Source organism: Chlamydotis macqueenii, chromosome 3 (assembly GCF_036417535.1).
Source record: "Chlamydotis macqueenii isolate bChlMac1 chromosome 3, bChlMac1.mat, whole genome shotgun sequence".
NCBI lineage: Eukaryota > Metazoa > Chordata > Aves > Otidiformes > Otididae > Chlamydotis > Chlamydotis macqueenii.
In genome coordinates this window covers 73,018,946-73,036,437 of record NC_141558.1, presented here as the reverse complement: position 1 = coordinate 73,036,437, position 17,492 = coordinate 73,018,946, and the positions used below count along the sequence as shown (strand labels likewise).

At 42.2% G+C, this 17,492-nt stretch overlaps 1 protein-coding gene across 2 annotated transcripts in view; it reads right to left on the bottom strand.

The window, feature by feature from the left end:
* Nucleotides 1-1,127: 1,127 nt before the first annotated feature.
* The window catches only part of LOC104481463 (calpain-8), a 30,611-nt gene continuing 14,246 nt past the window's right edge, over nt 1,128-17,492 (bottom strand). The window contains exons 7-21 of one of the 2 annotated variants that reach the window (XM_086745817.1): nt 17,075-17,160; nt 15,602-15,676; nt 14,437-14,597; nt 13,550-13,730; nt 12,257-12,263; nt 9,644-9,855; nt 9,044-9,080; nt 8,428-8,493; nt 7,478-7,535; nt 6,844-6,908; nt 5,534-5,602; nt 4,149-4,227; nt 3,117-3,233; nt 2,437-2,495; nt 1,128-1,151 (exon numbers count right to left, since the gene is read on the bottom strand). In XM_086745817.1, coding sequence (XP_086601943.1) covers nt 1,128-1,151; nt 2,437-2,495; nt 3,117-3,233; nt 4,149-4,227; nt 5,534-5,602; nt 6,844-6,908; nt 7,478-7,535; nt 8,428-8,493; nt 9,044-9,080; nt 9,644-9,855; nt 12,257-12,263; nt 13,550-13,730; nt 14,437-14,597; nt 15,602-15,676; nt 17,075-17,160 — 1,296 coding nt within the window. Of the gene's footprint in view, nt 1,152-2,436; nt 2,496-3,116; nt 3,234-4,148; nt 4,228-5,533; nt 5,603-6,843; nt 6,909-7,477; nt 7,536-8,427; nt 8,494-9,043; nt 9,081-9,643; nt 9,856-11,569; nt 11,582-12,256; nt 12,264-13,549; nt 13,731-14,436; nt 14,598-15,601; nt 15,677-17,074; nt 17,161-17,492 lie in introns of both variants that reach the window. The other variant, XM_086745816.1, reaches the window with a different exon arrangement.

Here is a 17,492-nt window from a genome sequence, read left to right as displayed (position 1 = left end):
AAGACATGTCATTTTGTCAGATCATTACTGTGAGTTACAGAAATATTTTCCAATTACTAAAAGAGACTGCTAGATTATCTTCCCCTCATTTCTGTGCTATTACTTTTTATAATACTGTGAAATTAAATGCAGGGAGATTTTTTCTTAAAGGATAAAGGTTTTACAAGATCTTAGGAAAGCATAGCACTCTTAACCAGTGACTATTATCTTCAGTTTCTTCTTTAAATTGTGATCCACATTAGCACATCCTTTGCACAATGAAGCGCCTGGACTCCCTACATGTTCATTTTATGTTCCTTTCACCACGCTTGCCTTCATGAGCTTCTGTGCTTCAATCACTCGTCTCCTAAAACTCCAAACCTCACCTTTGGGTGCTGAAGTACACATATGGACAAGCATTCCTAGGAGAAAAACTCAGCTGAAATGACTGCAGCAACTTGCCTATGGCCTTCCATCTTTGCTCCTCTTCCTGGAAGACTGAGCAAAGACTTGTGGAGAAATGTCATCATGTTTGCCTAATTCCCTGTTCATCCTTGGAGCTGTGTCCATGCTCGATTCCTCTATGCTTTCAGCAGCTCATCTGCCCCTGAGCTTCTCACTCCCAGCTTCTGTGGGCGCTTAGCACAGCCGAAGTGGACAATTGGCTGGGAAGGGAGGCAGCCAGAGCAGCAACACAAATTTTGCCCAGGCTCTGGGTGTGCATTTTTCTCTGTGAAACATATGCTGGATGTTGCAGGCAATGGAGATTCCTTCCAGGATTTTGAACACTGCTGAACTTTGATGCACAGTCATAAGGCAAATGAAAGCCACCTGGGCCCATCTGTGGTAAGTGAAAATTTGTGACATTTGAGCATGACACACAGAAATACTTTTTTTGGGGGGGGAGGGGGGAAGTAAAGGAGGTTAGGTTTGGGTTTGTTTTATTTGTTTGTTTCTCTTTTTGGGTTCAAGAGAGTGTTTATTTTCTAACTGACAAGAGATGACTTCATTTTTAGTGGGCTTAAAATAACTTGCCAGTAATAAAAACAAATTTCTCTCTCTGCTTTCCATAACAAGGAGAAGCCGAATGAGGTGGTTCCATATTCAAGAGAGCCTCAGAAGTCTCTGCGGAATTCATCAGCCATGGTTCAGACAAGTGTGCAGCACAGCCACTGAGGGAGAGACAGAACAAGGAATCAGACCATCTGGAAAGTCCACAGGATGCCACCGGGGCACTCTACCACAGCTCTGGGAGAACAAGCTGGGAAAGGCTGGAGCTGTGTTTTAATCTGTTGTAAATGTAGGATCCATCTGCTCTGGAAGTTTGGGGAAATTTATTGCCAGGATTGGCCTCAAACATTGCAAGTGGGGTCTCTTCTGAGAGAAGACCAGTTCTCCAGGGCAAGCTGTGTGACCTTTGAAAAATTCTAGGGTCGGAGTATGCAATGTGCAATTTCAGCTTGATTTAACTAACTGTGACTGAGGGTCACAGGGCTTCCTAGCCATCCTCCTCCCTCTGAGCCAATCTTCAGCTGAGAGGACTAATTGGATGGACCTCTTGGGGGCCCCTTCCAGCTGTTTCCTGAGATATATTTTTATTCTGCAAAGGGAAGACTCAAGCTGATTGCTTTTATTACAGCCTCAACAGGAGAAATTTGCATTAAAAACAATGTGGGGAAAAAAAGACCTGGCATCTTAAAAGGACTCTTCTAATTCTGGCGGGTTGATCAGTACATTCTCTGCTAGATCAGAACAGTTCCCTGCTGTGTGTTTTCTAATGAATTGACCACTGCCCTCTAAAAGTAGACAGTGAAACACACTGTGTAAGCATCCTTTCAAGCAATCTTAGGGGTTTTGAACATATCTTTAGTTTTTTGCAGCTTCAGCCCGGAGAAGAGGAGGCTCTGGGGAGACCTTATTGCAGCCTTACAGTACTTAAAGGGGGCCTATAAGAAAGATAGGGAGAAACATTTTTAGCAGGGCCTGTAGTGATAGGACAGGTGGTAACAGTTTTAAACTAAAAAAGGATAGATTTAGACTAGACATAAGGAAAAACTCTTTTACAATGAGGGTGGTAGAACACTGGCACAGGTTGCCCAGAGAGGTGGTGGATGCCCCATCCCTGGAAACATTCAACACCAGGTTGGATGGGGCTCTGAGCAACCTGATCTGGTTGGAGATGTCCCTGGTCCTTGCAGGGGGGTTGGACTAGACGGCCTTTAAAGGTCCTTTCCAACCCAAACCATTCTGATTCTATGCTTTTTTGCTCATGTAAGGTAAATGTTCATTCTACTAATTCAGACAAGCCTTCTGGGCTGATGAACCTTTTCACATAAACAAACTTTCCCTTTGAATCACTATTGATTTTATCTGCTATAATAGTGATTTTAAATAAATGTTATTTCAGTGTGGTCCACTGCTGTAGCTTAACCAGTATTTCAATCTGACCAGCCTCACCTCAGCCAGAGACAGCTGGATGACTCCACTCTTGTCTTTGTCCAGGAGATGGAATACTTCTGAAAAGTAGAAGGGGGGGGGGGGGAAATGGATATAAACCGCAGAGTTTGGCATGTGGGAACCACTATCTGATAAAATGTAGAGGTCTGGCTTTTTGCCATGATCTACTGGAAATCTAGACTGGTTCTGTAAGAGAATATTACAGCTGTTCTTCTTTCCTCTTACAAGCCATTTCTAAGCTGCTTCATGGGGCGGAATAGTCAGATCTACAACAGCAAACTGAGAGTTGGCAGCAGGACAACTATGAACTCTGATGTGGTAACATCTGGTATGATCCAGGGACAAACCTGTAAACCAGGTCTGAGTAAGGACTGCAAATGATAGGTGGTACCTTTTACAGGACATGGGACAACTTGACGGCAGAGCACTGACCATAAAGTGCAAATGATTGTAAAGCAGAAGAGCATGGTAGGTTATAAAAACATGTCCCCCACCTTCCACAGTCATTCAGAGAGAAAGGCTTTTGCTATTTGTCTGCTGCTTTCTCCAGTAGAGAAAATTTTGCTGTACCCTCACATTTCCATGCAATTTACTACATTCACAGCTAAAAGATACAAAACAGTTAACAAAAACCCAAAGTTTTCAGGAACTCCCCTTGGCTGATAAACTGAGGCACTTACTGAATAGGGTTTCCAAGCGGATCATACAGGCCACAAAGCCATCAAAATCAATGGTCAGCTTGCTGCAGGCGTAGCGGAGGACAATGCTGTGCTGCATCTGATCGTTGAGCGTGAAACCTGGTGTGGGAAGCACAGGAATCACTGACACAGCCAGTTAATACATTGTCTTTGATGTGACTTATCCATGAACTGCTGCAGCTGCAGGCAGACCTGGATGAAAGACTGAGGACTATTCCTTCCAGAAGGTCTGTTGGACTCCATCACCCACCTCTGCTGTGGGTCCTTTCCAAAGCCCGTTGTGCTGGGTGAAGAGAGGCATAAAGTTTTGCCACAGCATTTTGTCAGACTGCATATTTAGCATTGTTTCACAGCATAACCAGTCCTATGTTCCCCAGATAAACCCCTAATTAGCGAGTCTTGGTGCTGCAGCTGGATAGCAGTGATTGCAGTAGAATCAATTGCTCACATAAATCATTGGGCTCTATTCAGGCCCATATTAGTGCTATTTCTGTCTCTGGATCATTCACATAGACTCTACTGAGCACAAGACAGATAAAAAAAACAGTGCCTCTCTAGACGGACCTTAGCTGGCAACCACTGATCCAAAAACGAATAGCACACATCAGAGAGGATATTGTTGGGGCATGCCTTGATCAGGCTTTCGCCTTCTCTTCTGTAGAGAAAGGTGGTGGGAGGAAATGAAGGAAAAAGAGGATTTGGACATAGGTCTGAAAGAGGACAATTAGATTAGGAAATAATGAGGCAAAAAATATAGCAAGTAATACTCAGATGGATAAGCAACAGTCACAGCATGGACAAAAATATCAGCAGTTCATAATGCAGAACAGAGGATGGGTTTTGATGTGTAAAAGGACATAGCAGTATGTGACCGTCAGGAAGGGAGAATGGCACTGGCAATGCTGTGATCTAGGAGACAGGATGGAAGCAAAGCCATTAAAGGCTCCACTGTTCTTCCTGTGTTTGGTGGGGGGATTGCTATGATTCGACGGTGTTCCTGAGCAGCACACTCACCTGCCTCTCTGAGGGCATTTCGCATCTCATGGGAGTCGATGGTACCGGAGTAGTCACTGTCCACTTTCTTGTAGATTGCCTACAGCAGAGGAATGAGGGAATGCAGAAACAGCTTTTCAATGTGTGTCCACACAGCAATGCGATGATGTGAGCACAGGCAGGCAGGAAGGCAGGCTTTGGCTTTCATGGCTGGGTAACAAGAGTCATGAAGCCACGGTAACATAAGGCTCACCAGGGGTGAGCAGCCAGAATTAAATAATCAGAGCTCTTCCAAGGTTTAACCTTGGTTTGCTAGTTCACCCTGCAGCCCGGGCCCTGCCATCCTCCCTGCTTGCGTAGTTAGATTAATGTCAGGGCAATCACGCCTACCTCTGCTGTGTCCACACTGTTACTCTGCTGTGATGACGCAGCCTCAGGTTTCTGACAGCTGGGACAGGGGCTGCCCCTAGCAGCGCAAGCTCACACTTTTTGAAATGTTAAAAACCAAGGGAAATGGTTCAAGTAGCTACTGGCAAGCAAGGCAGATTGGCAAACATGTTCCCATGTGCTGGCAGCCTGCCGGCCTCCATGTGGCAGACAGGCCATTGAGGAAAATATCCTATCATTTGGCAAACACTGCAGCAGACAAAGTCCATTTTGCTGATATGTCAGATGAGATGACAGACGCTTCCTACTGCCAGTAGGTTTACTATCCAGAGTTAGAAGCCATCCAGACTCCCAGCTCAGCCTGGAGTTGACTTTCAGGGATTGCTCTGCCAACATCAGCCCCAGGACAGCACCAGTGCCTCCAGCTGAAGGCGAGGTGAACACTTCCCGAACCTCAAGGGTAGATGCTCTGTGCTGACCAGCATCAAGTGTGGTAGCAGCAGACTTGCCCAAAAGGGATATTGTCAAACAAAACAGGTTCGAATTTGACCTTCCTTTAGACTGCTTGATTCTGGGTGCACTTCTTGGGATATTAAATCCTCTGTCAGAAAAATAATTCAGCACTTCTGTAAGATTTTAAAATGCAAAGCCAGGTTTCTGTAGGTCCTAAAAATACGTGTTTCTTGTGTTTGGTGGTGTTCAGCTGGCAATGTAACATATTGCAACAGCAGAGACATGTTCATATGAGCTTTGATAGAGCAGGCAGCAGAGAGCTGCCTTTGCCAGCAATGAAAGAGGGCTAATCTGGCTTTCCATAAGGTATTGTAAATTATGGAGAGTAGTGGGGCCAAAGTCAAAGAGGAGCTACATGTGTCCTTTTAAATCAGAGGTGTTCCTAAGCCCGGGAACAAACTTCAGCCATGAGAAGGAAGGCTTCCAAGTATATCTGCCTATCTCAGTTCTGGATCTGTACTTTAGAGCTGAGAGGGAAGGGGAGACAGTCAGAAATATTATGTTACCAAATACTTTTGAATCTTCATCCAAAGTGTCTTGAATTCTACAAGTCCCAAGGTGCCAGTACCATTGGTCTGGGGATGTTAAGGCATGGTTCAAGAATCAGGATTCCTCTATCCTTAGCAAAACTGGAAAGCAACCAGTTCTGATAAAAACAAATTACCCATTACAGTGTCATTTTAATGCCATATTCATTCTCAGTTTTAATACATTTCCCTCTCACACAGACATGCCCACAGCTTTACATTTGCTTAACTAAAGGCATGCCAAGAATTTCTAGGCTGTCTGCACTCTCAAGGAATGATATATGGGATTGCTAAATATATAAGCGTGATTAGATCCATTCACATTTTGTACAGTTAACAGTAGATTAAAGCCCTTAGGGAAACAAAGGACTGGCCTCACAGCGGACAAGTGTGAGAAAGCAGAGACAGGAACTGTGAGTGAACAGAGAAAGTCACTAGTAGGCTACACAGTCTTTCCCTGTGTCCTTCAGGGCCTTGAACATCCCCTCCCTATGGAAAGTCATGCAGAAACAAGGAGTTGACTCCCATTATGCTATGCTTATTGAGTTTTCCTGTTGCGTTTTGGAGGCTGTGGAGTGTCGGGCAAAAGCATCACTTTCTCCTAACAGCTGGTGATCCACAAGATCCACAGCTAATCCATGATGACCTCAACACAACCACATCATGAGACTAACATCAGTGTAATCCTGGCAACAAAACTCTTGACCCTTCCAGTGCACTGGCTGCCTTCCCAGCACGTCAAAGGACTACTAGCCAGATGTGCTGACCTCTCCTTTTCCCTTGGCTACACAAAGCTTATCAGCAGCCATGTGGCATAGCCCACAAGCTATGCAAGAAGGGAGGGAGGCACAGCACGTTCTCATAGCCTTTCCCCTCTGAATGGGCTCTCCAGCCTGTCTCTGCTGCTTTGCGCTCTGTGCTCTACAAGCAGTATCTGACTTAGAGAAGGAAGTTGAGGTTGTGCTTAAAACCTGCCTCCTGCCAAACTCACTGTCTATGCATTCAAAACTGCACAGGTGCATCCAGGCAGAAGGTCCCTGCTTCTCCTCCCTGCTATTTTTAGGGAAAATTTTAAGCAGCAAGAGATGCAGAGCAGGTGAGAGAAGCAGATGATGATTAAATGGTTCAGGTTTCTGCCACCCTGAGCTGATAGAGCAGCTTGGCTGAATTTTATGCCTCCAGCCATGCACCTGGACAATGGAAGTGTCAACTTAGCCTTATCTTGTCAGGAAGTTTTGCAAAAGAGATCATGAACCTTTAAAGGTGATGAAATGACATTCAAAGGATACATCTAAAAGGCTGATCATCTCCCTGCAAGTGTTAATGTTGAATCCATCACTTTTAATGTCCTTTCCTGTACAAAAAGGAAGTAAAAGGCCAAGTCAGAAATACTTTTAGACAAATATTTTTCTGCAGACAACCTTGGAGATGTCAGCCACTTTAAAATCTCATTAACAAAGTAAAAGCTCTGTCATTTCTTCCAGTGTTCCCTTCAGCTGATTAACATGGCTTTTTTCGCACAAGGGCCGAGGATACTATTGGGTTTGGGGGGTGGTAAGCCTCTGTCTGTCCACAGAAGTTATGGAGTAGCTTAATAATGTCTTCCCATGGTGGTCCTCCCAAGAAAGTATGGGGAAAATAGTGTCTCCATGTGACCTTGACTGGTAGCACTTGGAAGGGGAGCACCAGGTGGTATTTCCCCCTCACCCCATATTAGAGGTTCAACAAGCCAGGAGAAGCTCAGCCGGGGATGGACAAAAACTCAGTTTTTCACCACCCTTAGCTGATAGAGCTGCATTTTGCTAGCACAGATTCCATCTGTGTGCTGATACAGATGCTCACTGTGACCAAAGAGCAACTTGATGTCTTGCCATTTCAGCACGTGCCTTTCACCTCCATTCAGTTCTACATAACATTACTTACTCTTCACCAAAACCCGGTTTAGGATAGTTTGAAGTTCAATTGCAGTCACTTCACAGTCCTGCACAGAAAACATATTTTAAGTGTTAACACAAAAATTATTTGAAACAAACTAGATTCATTTGCTGTCAGACATCCATGCAGGTAAACCTTTATTTTTTTTCCTAACACTTTACACTTACCACCAGACATCACATGGAGGAGATCCTCAGAAACCATGCACATTTCCTAGCCTTTCAAATGGGAAATACAGTGTCATGGTGACAAGACCCAGTAAATGTTAACTTCTTAACAGGTTTGACTGAATTGGGTGACTGCCACCTTTCTCAGCTAAAGAGGTTCAGGAGAGCGTTTGAGATTTTACAGGCTTATGGAAACTACAAGCAAACAATACTAAAATTGCTCTCTCAAAACTCAGAAAGGTCTTTTTAACTAACAAGATATTTTTCCTCTTCGGTGCCAGTCACCACCTGTTCATTAAGAGAAAATCCGACATGACAGCCATAGGCTAGCGCAGCAGGGTTTTGTAGATACTGAGGTTTATCAAATACAATAAATAGAGAGTTCAGCCAACAGTTTTCCAGTTGCTGGGGTTTCTAAACAAAATGGAAGGAATTGGCCAACTAGGCAATTGTCAGAATTATATGCTAACTCCACAGGTAATTCATTTCACCATGGGATAATATTTTCACAATTCTCACTCCCATCACCCCTGTCTTCAAAGTTATTCCATACCCTGCATTACCAAGAGAAAAAATTTCACTTTGCACCAATGAACAATGTATTAAAACTGCTCTATTATAAAATAAATTGAACTGAAGCTGTGAGTTAATAAAAGGGGAGAATTGCTCGGTTTTTTGAAGACCAGACAGTAAAAGCAATCAGCAAGTCAAATATTTGCATAATCATAACAGAGAGGTCTCAGACTTTTTCTTTCACTTTAATCCACTTACCTCTCCAGACAGCTTCTGAAACAGAGTCTTGAACTCATCATCTATATCTTTATTATCGACATGAGGCTGGAAGAAAGAGATGACAGAGTGTGTGGTTAACAAGGTGGTTCTAGAAAGCGAGCTGCAGATATCCTAAAGCAGCTTTACAAGGGACTATTTACAGCAATGGAAAGCAAGCACTTGCTCTGCAGCAATGGCAAACCAGAGACACTTCTTAAACCATGACCAGCCAGTGGCTGGCTTCATTTGGGAGTAAATACTTTCTAAGACCGATGAAAAAGTTTTCTTCTGTTACTAAGATAGTTTTATAAAACAGATGCAGTGAAAATATTTCTGCACCTGGCCATAGCAATTCAGCAGTTCCTTGGAAGTCTGCTTTTGCAATTTCTCTCGGGCTTCAGGAAGACTGTTTGTTGCTATGAAAAGGATCATTCAGTGCCCTCTCAGCCTTCTCCTACCCAAACTACCTCATGACCAAAAAATACTTCTCTTCAGCACAAACACATACTGTGACCCCAGCTCAGGGAAGGAATTAAAATCTCTCCCCTTACATTATGAAAGAAAAGTCTGCTAGGAAAAAAAACCAAACTGCTATCTGCCCTGTTACGATGTTTACCTCATATGGTTTTGCAGCCACCACATCACCAACCATCCTAAGGAAAGAAAAATTTAAAAAAATAAATCAACCAGAAGTTATGAGTCCACCATTTGCCTTTAAAATAATAGGCAAAACAAGCTGTTTTAATATAAAGTGTTAGCAAATGCACAGAACAAGCCTCCAGGTTCCTTGCTTCCCATGCCCCCCATCCCACCTCTGTCTGCCCCACCTCCTTGAAGATCTCTTCCTTGGGAAATCCAACCTTGTTGTTCTTGTCTTGTATCCACACTCCTATTTTCTCATTCAACCCTTTTTAAAACGATCTCCTCATCCTCATACTTCCAAATCCTTCACTCTTTAATTGTAGGAACTTCTACTTCACAGACCTGAGGATTCTAGTTATTACTTCAGTTCTTGCCGGAGGCCACCTGAAGAGCCATATCTCTCTATCATGGGGATGTGTGTGTCACATACAGTAGACTACGTAAGAAAATAGGTCCTAGGACTATTTTGCTGGTTAAGGGAACAGATAGAGCACGGGATGTGGGTGCAACACCTGATCTTTTCCTTTATGTGCCTCACCAGCAGAACAGGAGGCTTTACAGAGGAGGTACGCACTGTGTTTTAGCCTGTTTCTCAGAAAAAACTCGCAAGCAGAACTCTCCATTTTTGTAAGGCTCAAAAGTGGATGGCACAATGAGGTACTCTCCCCGGGGCAACTTCATGCGTCTGGAGACCTCACGCAGGTTGATGTAAGGATCAGATCGGGCTGCCGGTTGGTTCCTTGCGAAGAAAGCACGGTTTGCGTGAATATCTGTGCTATTTTCCAGCTGTGGGAAATGTGGTTTTGTTAGAAACCATTTGACAAATCACTGGTAAGCCAGTCACTCTCAGTGCTTTAAAGTAATCTCAAGTTTTTCTTAGCATAAAATAATAAATCCACAAGTGATGGCATAAAAGATAACCACCAGGGTTCTATAATGGGAAACAGACAGACAGATAATTAGAAGCGGCAAGGATCTTTCTCTGTAAAGATTATCTTTCCACATGCCTCGTTACAATCTGTGATATAAAATAAACAGAAAGATCATAATTTGTGCTTGTATCTGATCAAACTAATACCTACTCTACTTACGTTATCTGTGTAACGAGCATATTTTTGCTTTCACAGGCTGCTTGTGAACAAGTGTAAGTTTCAGAATGCTTTTGAGCAATTTATGCTACAGGATAAATCTAATTGCATAGGAACAGTAATTTCTGATTTCTTGAAACAGATAAAAAAGAATAGTAAACAGGATGAAGTAGTCACAAGGGTGAGACTTTTGGGGCCACATTAGATGATTAATCCAATTTCCATTAGTAATACTAAAGGTATTCCTTTGGATTATGTGGAAAACAGTACCTAACTGTTGCTTAATACTAATATACTCTTAAGGAAATGAAACGTTGCATAGCTCATAAAACAAAACACTGGTGTAAGAAGAAACAGCAGTGTAAGAATAACATCTCTGCTATAACCTCCTATTCATGACTTTTGCTCCACAGGGATATCTTTCAAGAAGTGTAATACAATGATCCACAAAAAGTGCTGTGTGGTTGACACAGGGTGGGCAACATTGCATACAGATAAGGTTTCTGGCTGTCTAAGATCAGAGCATACAAAGATGTTATCAAACATTTTATAATAATTCACTTTTGTCTGATGTAAATTGTAGAAAAATATGGGGTTTTTTTCCTCCTTTGTTCTGAAGATAGGATTGGATTTGGTATTTATTCAACAGCTCCATCCTTTCTCCTCACTCAATCTTAAGCCAAGCAGGACTGCAAAGATTAAGAGGCCAGATCCATATCTTTTTCAATATATAAAGTTCATTTTCCCTTTGCATCTGCAAGGCTGTTAAAAGAACTCAGTTAATTGCTACATGACCACACATTCATTTACTGAGAGAGAAGAAAAGGGCTGAAAAGCTGAGGAAAAATTGGCAGTGCAGGTGGCTGAACCTCCATAATGAGTATAGGCTATTCCTACTGCCAGACAGCCCTGGGGTCTCTTTCTTCAGGAATAAAAAGTTTCTTTACCTCAGTATTGACATCTGGGAGGATTACGGAAGGTTAAGTGGGGTCTGTACATCACCAGGAGCACCAGCTCAAAACTATAAAAGGAGTGGATCCACAGAGTCTGGCATTTTTTCAAAACACCACTACCTAAATTTTCTCAATTTTAGAGTGCAGAGACCCTGTTCTGCCTTCACCTGTACTAAACAGACAAATTCTGACCTCTGTTATACAAACTTAATGGAAGTCAAATATCAACAAATATAAATGAGGTCAAGATTGCGACTCAGGTGTCAGTAATAAAGCCTTGTGCTCCAGTCCTTTGGAAATGGTTATTCAGAACTTGAGATATTTGCCAGTGATCCAAGAACAAAGCTCTCCAGAAGAGCTGTCATTAGTAAAGAAGAAGTGTTTCCTGGTAGCTAAATTCTCCAGTGCAACAGGAGGTGCCCATCTAGAGGCTAGAAGTCTTCAGCAGAGATTACATACCTCCTGAGGAATCTGAAAGGAAGAGAATGAGCTGATGTTAAAGGGCTGCTACATACCTGCTTCTATCATTAAAAAAAAAAAAAAATCAGATAAAGCCTCCTTCAGACACTATTTTTTTTCATTTTCATTTATGACTACATATTGTAGTACTAGTTATACATGAAGTTCTAGCTTGTGCCAGAGCTGTTCCAAAGAAAAAATAGGATCTTCATGAAGTGGAATATATACAACATTTAAATAGCTTTTCTCCTGATATGGTGTTATGAATGATACTATTGGTTGGAAATATTTGGGTAAGCCTTGAAGTGTTCAGTCAGGAAAGTCAACAGGTTAGCCACACTTTGCTAACCAAAAACAAGCTGAGAATTTATTACAACAAACTTAAAATCTACTGATCTACTGTTACTGGAATATAATGAAAATATAAGGCTACCATCACAAGCAATCAGCCTGAGGATGACAAGACGCAATTATAACAAGTAACAATTTCCAAGATTTCCTAAACTAAGCAAATTGCTATGTTAATTTGTACCTCCAAGTAGAAGGTAGCTTTTCCAAAAGCAATTAGTTTTCTTGAGAGCACAGATTCCAGTGAGAGCCGAAGAGATTGTCCCCCGAAGTCCCAGAAGAGCTTTCAAAAATATTGCCTGTACAATGATTCTGGGGCCTGAGATGGTCCCTTGAGACCTCAAGTCTTGTTCCTTATAACCAACATACTAGAATGCTAGGAGCTCAGTGATGGGCACACTTACAGTAATTATTGGCAGTTGATTTGAGCTACACGACTTACTAAAGCTCTGCAGGGCCAGTAGGCTTCTGCATGGACCGTTTCACCTTCTCCTGCACAGAGATCTGCTTTAGGTCACCTTCCATGCTGTTCTAACCAGACCTCCTCAGCCACAGCATCAGTTGCAGTGATGTAAATCCACAACAGTGCATGACCCAGGGAACTTGAATCATAGTTTTATGTCCACCTGAGACGACTTAACAGCCATTTCTTTCAAAAGAAAGATTTCATCTTATTAAGAGTCACACCGTCTACCCTGCTATGGAAAAGATCATTGAGGAGGCAGATGGGATTAAATAGATGTAAAGCAGAACAGCTCTGCTTACCTCTTCAGGTTTGTACTCAGCGGTATGAGCAGGCAAACATCCTTAATATGCAAATTCTAGGATGCCAATAGGCCAGGGTGCTTGGCACCACGCAGATGGCAACTCAGAAATGTACTCAATGAGAACCATTTGTCTGTGCAGGCACTTAGGCACTAGGGAAAACCTCACCTAGTTTTGAACCATCCTGCACAAGATATATTAGTAAAAGTGAGCCATTCCCATCTGCTCCCACCTGTGCTGGTTAATGATCTTCATCCAGTGGAATCTACACAACATTTAATTGCTTTTCTCCAGATATGATATTGGGAATTATAATACTGTTATATTTGCTTCTCTTCCCTCACATCACAGAAATTAGATTTTTTTCCCTACATTATGTTTTTAGAGACAGAAGCATCACTGGAAGATTCAAAAAAAAAAAAAAAAACCAACACCAAACCAAAACTACTGAACCAGAACAATAGCATGGTAGACAATGAATTGAAACAATTTTCAAATACAAGGGAAATATAATAAAAAAAACCCAAAGTGACTACTGAGCACTAACGATAGGCTGTAATCAGAAACACTTATCTGGAATTGCCAGGCACCCTGAGCTTGTCCCCATTCAGATTTTGTAACAGAAGGCTCTCAATGAGACTGTTGCTAAATTATTGCCTCTAGTTTTACACCGGTCTCCTGTTAAAGTGGGACAAAAACTGAATCTTCCCATATTATGTAGGTCAGGAAGAAATGAGAGAAGGATTTGAATCATCTTGCAAAATCCAGTACTTATTGAAGTGTAGTATTGAGTGTCAAGATGTAGCACATTGCTAATTTTTTCCAGGGTAACAGAACAGGGCCTAAAGCCTTTAATCAGGAATAAACTTCACCTGATAGAGTGAATAACCAATACTAAGTAGAGCTTCTCCCATTTTCTTCTGTCTCCTGCGGTTCTTCTGCATCAACCCCACCAGTATAGTACAGCACGGCTCATTCAAACTCCCTTCATGATCATCATCTGGTTCATCCAATCGGATTTTAAACTGGGGGTTGGTCCAGTATGTCGCTAAAAATTCCCAAGGCAAGACAAAAAGGAGGAGATTTTGCTGTCATCATAGCCAAGATGGCTGTCAGTAGAATTACAGACAATATATCTTTGGAAGGACTTTTGCCTGGAGTTTTTCCAGTTCTTTCCACTATGTTAACATGGTTTTATATTTTCACAGCTATGCTGAGTATCAATTGGATTCATGGCAAATCAAAGTGCCAAGGTGTTTCCTAGGGAGTAATGACCAACAGGTAGAAAATAATATCATTAATTCCAGCCAGTCATTTATCTCCAGGAAACATCCTTGGCTGAGGCTGTTGTTGTTGCAAGAGGGTCAAATGCCATCCAGCCTCTCCAGAGGTCTAACCTGAAAATGAATGGGAATCATCACTGCCACTGAACTGTGACACTTCCTTGGCCTACCCAGCCCTCCAGGGGATTACTCCAGTCAGTAGTAAAAGTTGAGTAAGTAGGAGAAGTAGACAGAGGAAAAAAAACAAACACAGCCATGAATTAACTGCTTAGCAGGCTGGTAATCCCCGATGAGGAAATAAGTGTTAATTAGATCTTGGTTTAGACTGCCAAGCTTTTGCTTTCTGTCTAAACCCTGCAGAAAGAGCTGTACCTCCAAGCCCTTCCCACCAAAGACCCCTATGGTTCACAAGCATTTGTTCTGAGTGTTTTGTTGGTATTTCACCAAATGCCCACTTGGCTAGGTCTCCACCTTGGTAGTTCTGGCAGCCCCCAGCAGTCGAACCCCGTCTCCACTGTCCATTAAACAGGGTCAGGTCCCATTTATTGACCTCGTTGCTTGTCAGTGTGTCGGGAGTCAAGTTGCAGATCTCAAGGCGGGTGAACTGCCTTTGAAAATCCGAAAATGCCATCCTGGTGCACAAAAAGACCAGGGTTAGTCCATCAGCCTGGAACAGTCGAGGTGACAGCAAATAGATGTCTCTCCCAACAGGGCAGAAAACATTGGTACTATAGAGCTGCCCAAAGCCCAATTTAATTGAACTCTGAAACTTGGAAATGGCTTTTGGGAAACAAAATTTTCGACTCCCTGAATGAGCTGTATCTCCTGGAGACAGTTGTTCTCAACGGCTGTTACACATTATGGGCTCAGTTATACCATTTTCTGTCATCCCCAGCTGTGGGCAATCCCTCATGGATCATGCTTCATAAGTAAATTCACTAAAACCGGTGGAACAAAATGTGCAAGGATATGCCATTTAATGGGGGCAAGAGCTGACCCTTATGAAAGAGTCACTCTGTAGAAAAACAGTCTCAGTTTGGTGTTTTGCTTTAATTCAGCCATTGATGGTTTTTTTTACCATTCCTAGTGGGTTTGCATGAGTGACAGACCTTGATCACTTCATGCCACGAGCAGAGGTCTGTTCTCATTTCTCAGTGCCGTATGTTCCATATAGCTGATTGCACTGAAAGATGGTGGGCATTTATCTTTCCAGTCTAGGACAGAGTGACATGGATTCAGTACTGATCCATATAATAGCTAACTGGGATGGGCTGTCCATTAGGTCTGGGTAAACAGACTCTTCCCAAGCTGGTAATCTAAACTTTTTCATTAGTGTGTAGCATTTAGGCAAAAAACAAACCTCAAAATATAGAGCAGCTGAGGTTCATTCTTGCCACTTCATTAATTTTATTACCATCTGGTCTCTATATTTTGGATAAGCACGGAGTTATGAAAGCTCTAATAAAAGGTAATATTTGAATGGGAAGGGAAATAAACAAGAGGCTAACAACACATGCATGTCATTATTAACCCCTGTGGTGCTGGCAGTTTCTCTCCATCCAACTGAGAGGACTGCTTAGAAGGCATACATGCACATAAAACGTCCAGAAGATTAAGCTAACTGAATGATTCTTACCAAAACTCTCCATCATCTACTTGCTTATACAGCGCCTGTTTTTGTCTGGGATCAACATAATTCCATTCAGGAGCACTGCAGACAAAGCACAAAAGCAAGCTGTTCAGTTGTATTTTACTCTACAAGATCAGAGAGTTAGTCTCTGTCTTTGGTTTCAGCTGATAAAGGAGGATGTATTCACTAACTAGACCTTCTGCCCCTCCCAAATAGCGATACACACTGCAACCTGACTATACAAGGCTGGAATCAGACGGCAACCATATTTGCAACAAATAAGCCTTAAATTGAATCCTCACTGCTAGGAGCCAGAATGCACAAATATTGCAGACTGGCTAGATTAGGTAAAACACAGCATCAAAGTCAGACAGAGCTTCTCCATTGTAGGATCCATCAGGATCCCTGATAGTCTCCCTAGGGAAATGATACAAGCTCAGCTGTGGGGGTCAACAAAGAACAAGAAAGCAAAAAGGTGGGATTAGAAAATGTACTGCAGATAACAGCATTGCTGCTTTCCCATTCTGATGTAACTGTGCAGTAAGATGGATTCTGCTCTCACCTGCTCCCACATGATGGTGCAGTTCCGCACCTGCCTCAGCAGTGTTGTCCCATGGTAAAACAGGTGCAAGAAAATCAGGATATGGCACGTGTGCGTGCCTGGAGCACCTTATCTTGGGGACGAGCAAAGCAGCTCTGACAAAGGTAAGAATAATCCTAGTGTAATAATAATAATAGATAATAATTCCAAAATAATTCTCTGTTTTCTATCCTTAAGTGTTACACAACATCAGAACTCGTATTGCGGTCAGTCAGGACAGGAAACCGAAATCTCAAAGTATTGTGTGAAAAAATATATTGTGGTCCAAATGAAAGTAAAATTTATGCTATCCTAAATATAAAAATAAAATAAGTGTTGTCACTGCCATTCTTATGAGATTCCAAGGTAGCTGAAGCCCAGACAGTTTCTGACAGATTTTCATATTTCTCAGTCCTTAAATCAGTCAACATCTCCATTTTTTTTTCAAGATTCTCCAGTAAAAATCAAATACTGGTCTGATTTAGACCACAGCAACCTTACAGTTGAAGGAGAGACCCAACAGTTTAGCCTTGCTGTATTTCTCAGAAATTGGATTGGTTTGCATATCCTACAAGTGTCCTGGCACCATCAGTAGGATCAGTCTGAGAAAAGTCATTTTTAGAGTAACACGGACATGACTTGCACTGGGCTGCTCACAATTAAAAGTCGGGCTGTATTCTCTTATTAGAAAGCTCTGCCTGAGACAGGGAAGAATGCCTGCTAGGCAGAGCAGATCAATATCTAACCTTGGTAATAAATTAATAGTGTTTTATTCCAACTGATTTAGTATCTCTCCTAAATGTGCTTTGTGATTGAATTAACTGCACAGTCCCAATTTAATTTTTAAAAGATACCAAAATACACTGAAGAAAGTGAAGCAGGGGCATATAAAAACCTACTTATCACTCCAAGCTCCAGTCCATTCCACTTCACCCCAGGGATTTCTAAGCCTCACTAGTTTCTCTGGCCGTCCTCGGTAATATACCTAAAAGATTCACAACAAACAGAGCCTGAGCACTTCCATTATTCCAATCATCACAGGGCAATTGCCTTTCAGACAGGATAAAACATGATTTGTACTTCAGTGATCCAGTCCATTACAATTTGCAATAGTTAAAAGACACCTAGATGCCTTCCACCCTTATTTTACATTTTCCTGTGCTACCAAGTGAGCAATCAGCTGCAGCACTCACCATTTCATATAATAACAGCAACCTGCACGGAAAAACATCAGCTACAAAACAGGTTAATATCTACATCCTCAAAAGCTAGAGATGTCGCACAACACAGCAAGGTTGGAAAGTTGAAGGCACTGCA